The sequence below is a fragment of the Muntiacus reevesi genome, chromosome X (assembly GCF_963930625.1).
Source record: "Muntiacus reevesi chromosome X, mMunRee1.1, whole genome shotgun sequence".
NCBI lineage: Eukaryota > Metazoa > Chordata > Mammalia > Artiodactyla > Cervidae > Muntiacus > Muntiacus reevesi.
The window spans coordinates 101,253,594-101,257,613 of NC_089271.1; the positions used below are offsets into that span (position 1 = coordinate 101,253,594).

Sequence of the window (4,020 nt, forward strand, 5' to 3'; positions counted from 1 at the left end):
CCAGGGTCCCCTCTGTCCTTCCTCAGTGTCCTCACCTTGACTCTCAAAAGAAAGAAGACCTTTCCCACTGCCCATCTGAGGCCCTGAAGCTTCTACCAATTGCCTAATATTTCTGAGACACAGATGCGGAAGTCAGAAGAGGCTGCCAAGCGCTCATCCCACCACCAGGGTGGCCCAGGGCTGACAGCAGGGTCAGGAATCTGTGGGGTTCCTACATCCTCCCTCAGGAACCTCATCTTGAGCCCTGGCAGATCTGGGCATGTCCCTTGTGTTGATCAGAGACGGGACGCTCACATGAAGTCTCAGGGAGCACAGGGGGTGGATGAGCACATGCTGCAATTCCTGACATCTGGGTCTCAGAGAAACTGGGGACCTGGGAAAGGGGGTGTAGCCTCAAGTGAGCAGAGGGAAGAAGCCCAGCTCCTCCAGGGTTTCAATTTGAGGACCCTGACGGAAGACTGAGGGGACCCTGGACCCAAATCAGAGGAGACCTCAGAAAATCCTGGAGCTGCTGTTGGTCCTTGCCCAATTTGGGATACGATAAGCCCAAAGTGCATGGGCTCACTTCCTGACATCCCGGTCTCTGATGGGGACGTCACATATGGGGCGGGGCCTCAGGGGGGCCGAGTCCCAGGTCCTGCAGGGTTGAAGACCTTGAGGACCCTGAAGAGGGACTAGAGGACCCTGAACCCCTAATCAGAGGAGACCTCAGAGAAGCGCATCTCTGTTGTCAGTCCAGGGCAACCGTGGGGACAGGATGAGCGCCACAGGCATGAGCTGGCTTCCTGACATCCGGGTCTTCAGGAGACTGGGGTCCTGGTATAAGGGGCGGGGCTTCAGTTGCAGAGAGGCGAGAATCCAGGTCCTGTGCGGAGGCAAGGTGAGGTTCCTGAAGGAGGACTCTAAGTAACCTGGGTGAGGACCTATGGAACCCTACAGATCCCCTTCCCTGTAGTCGGTCCTGGGAGCCCTTGGGGTGAGAAGAGCACACTAGGTCTGTCTGACTTCCTCACATGCGGGTCTCAGAGGGACTGGAGGCCTTGTGAAAGTGGCGGGGTCTCAAAATGGCGGACGGGACAAACGCGAGTCCTGCCTGGAGTCCAGGCTCCATGTGAGGAAGGATTGAGGCGGTTCGAACCCAACATGGAGGGATCTTGACCCTTGCAAGAGGGTCTTGCAGGGCCCAGAGTGGGGTGAGCAGGGTGAGCAGTTTCTTGACCCCTGGCTTAGGGACCTCGGGAGGTGAGGTTTTACGGGCAGAGTTGGATGCTTCACGTTGGCAGGGGCAGAACTCCCCAACCCCAAGGTTGGACTGAACAGAGCCCCGCCCTGTGGCGAGTGTTTGGAGGCCAGGCAGGACGTGAGGAGGAGCTGGGGACCGAGCATCTCCCCAGCCTAGGACCCGCGCGAGACCCTGGACAGGTGCGGCCGCATGTGGTGCCCCTCAGTGCTTTCTGTTCAGGCTTGTGTCTTGTTTTGAGTTTCCTTCTACTCCTCCAAAGGGGTAGGTCCAGGTCATGCCAGGGGAAAGGTGAGCATTACAAGGTACCCACAACACAACTGGGTGTAACCCGAGTGTCCGTCCCCACCTACCAGCACAGAAGGCCCAGGGCTGTGCCACAGTATAGCCCTTAGATGTCAACTCCATTTCTCTCCCAGGAGCTCCAGGAACCAGGAGGCGAAGGCAGAGGTCTGAAGCCTGTGTCCTGAGTTCAGACAGGCAGTATCAGGAATCAAGGTGAGAGGGTGACCTGAAGTGAACCATAGGCTCCATATCCCAGGACATAGGGGGGCCCCAGAAGGCCCCAATTCCTCCCACTTTTTTGGACCCGGAAATCTCAGGCTGTGCTGGCGACTTGCTTGGGAGTTACCTCCATTCCTCCTTCGGGTAGCCAGGGGTTGGCCTCCCAGGAGGAGCAATCCTGTGAGGTCTGAGAGTACCCCTCAACGGGAGATCTGTAAGTGGCCTGTGTTGTACCATCCAGGATGTGTTTCTTAGCCCAGGTTGCTCACACCTCCTCTCTCCCAGAGGCCCTTGGTCCCCATCTGTACCTCTGCCTCACTTCCGTGTCTTGTTTGACCTCAGGCATTGTGCTCGTGGTTGAGATGAGTGAGCTCAGCAAACCCGAAGAAGGCCTTCAGGACCCAGGCGAGGACCAGGGCCCTGTCGAGGTGCCGCTCTTGGAGGCTGAGGTGGGGGAGTCTGCATCCCACTTGGCCTCCTACCCCCCAGCATCCTCCTCCGCTCCTGTGGAGGCCTTGCCCCAAGAAATTCTGCATAGGATGATAGGTAAACTGATGAAGTTCCTGCTCCTCAAGTATCGAGCCAAGGAGCAGACCTCCCAGGCGGAAATGCTAAATGAGGTCCTCAGGGATAACCAGGAGTACTTCCCAGTGGTCTTCAGGGAGGTCTCAGTGTGCCTGCAGCTGTTGTTTGGCGTGGATGTGAAGGAGGTGGACCCAGCGGAGCACACCTACATCTTGGTCCCCATCCTGGGCCTCACTTGCGATGAGATGCTGAGCGATGGGGTGGGTCTGCCCAAGGCCGGCTTCTTGGTGCTGGTCCTCAGCATGATCATGCGGTTTGGAGACCCGGCCCCAGAGGAGGTGGTCTGGGGAGCACTCAGCAAGATGGGGATGTATGTTGGGAGTGAGCACTGTTTCTTTGAGGAGCCCAGGGAGCTTCTGACCCAAGTGTGGGTGCGGGAGGGATACCTGCGGTACGAGCAGGTGCCTGACAGCCACCCTGCTCGCTATGAGTTCCTGTGGGGTCCCCGGGCCTATGTGGAGACCAGCAAGTGGCAAGTCATGGCATTTATGCTCACGGTCAACCCAAGGGCTTTGAGGGCCTTCCCATTCCTGTCTGCATAAGATGCGAGGGAGGAGGAATAGGGGGCCTAGGACAGAGCAGCAGCCAGGTTGTTCTTTCTCTCTGTGGTTAAAGAGGGGAGTAGTCAGCTTTCTAAAATGTGAGGGCCCGGGCTAGTAGGGGGAACCAGTTTGTAGCATCTTTTGGTTCCTGTTCTCTATGATGACATGGGGATTCATCTCTGTTTTCTTTAGAAATTTTTCAAAGTTTGGTTTCAAAGAAGGCTAAAGAAACTTTCATATCTTAGCTTTGTGAATGATATTGATCCGAGTGTATTTGATGTAACACAGTTCAAAAGCAAGAGTTTTGCTGTTTTCTAAAAGAGATTGGAAAGTCTTCCATTTTGTTTTGTGGTCCTGAACAGAATGCAATGGAATCGAAATTAGAAATGTTTTGAAAATGTGAACTTCTGTAGCAATAGTATTGTATGGAGAAGAGTTGGATAATAAAAGTAATCATAGTGAATTCATCCTTATGGCCTTCTTGTCTGTCATTCACAATAACTAAATGATCTCAGTTAATTGAATTTTCCTGGGTTATTAAAGAAAGTAGCAGACAATCTGAGACCCCTGCTCATTGGATCACTTATTCCAAAGACGTGTACAGATTCTCTGCTCCGTGAAAGGCCATGTTAACAGTGGGGACACTAGGAGTAGCAGGACACCCCCACACTTACAGCAATGGTCCAGGATCTGCAGTCACATGAGGTTTGTCTTGGGGGTGAGGGGAATCTCTGAAACGGATCTTTGCTGTGTGGTGTCCTTTTGCTTCTTGGATAAACCCCAGAGAGTTCTCTTTCTAGGGCAGGCAGGAATGGGTCCTGGCACTTGTCCCATAGTTATTGACCACAGGGATGAAATAGGTGTTTTCTTTCCACCATCTGCTTGGAATCCTAGGAAATGTGAATCTTGCTCTTTGGTATCTGGCCAGTATTCCCTGTGCTAACTTTCTTTTCTCTGCCTTGGGAAGCTGATTAGCAAGTACATTGAAATAACAGTGTCTTTGGTCATCTGGACTTTATGATTTTCACTTGTGAGCATGGTCTAGATTTCATTTGGATGAAATGAGTAAAGAGAAGCTGCAAAAGTGGACAGGACCTGCTGTGTGACGAGAATCCAGGGATCTTTGAGTGAGCTGTGCCCAGCTGGACA

General features: G+C 53.5%; 1 protein-coding gene across 1 annotated transcript; it reads left to right on the top strand.

Moving 5' to 3' along the window:
* Positions 1-1,079: 1,079 nt before the first annotated feature.
* Positions 1,080-3,332, top strand: LOC136154261 (melanoma-associated antigen 9-like). The gene is made up of 3 exons (XM_065916533.1): positions 1,080-1,202; positions 1,660-1,738; positions 2,087-3,332. The coding sequence occupies exon 3, from the start codon at positions 2,107-2,109 to the stop codon at positions 2,869-2,871; it is 765 nt and encodes a 254-aa protein (XP_065772605.1). The 5' UTR covers positions 1,080-1,202; positions 1,660-1,738; positions 2,087-2,106; the 3' UTR covers positions 2,872-3,332.
* The last annotated feature ends 688 nt before the right edge of the window (positions 3,333-4,020 follow it).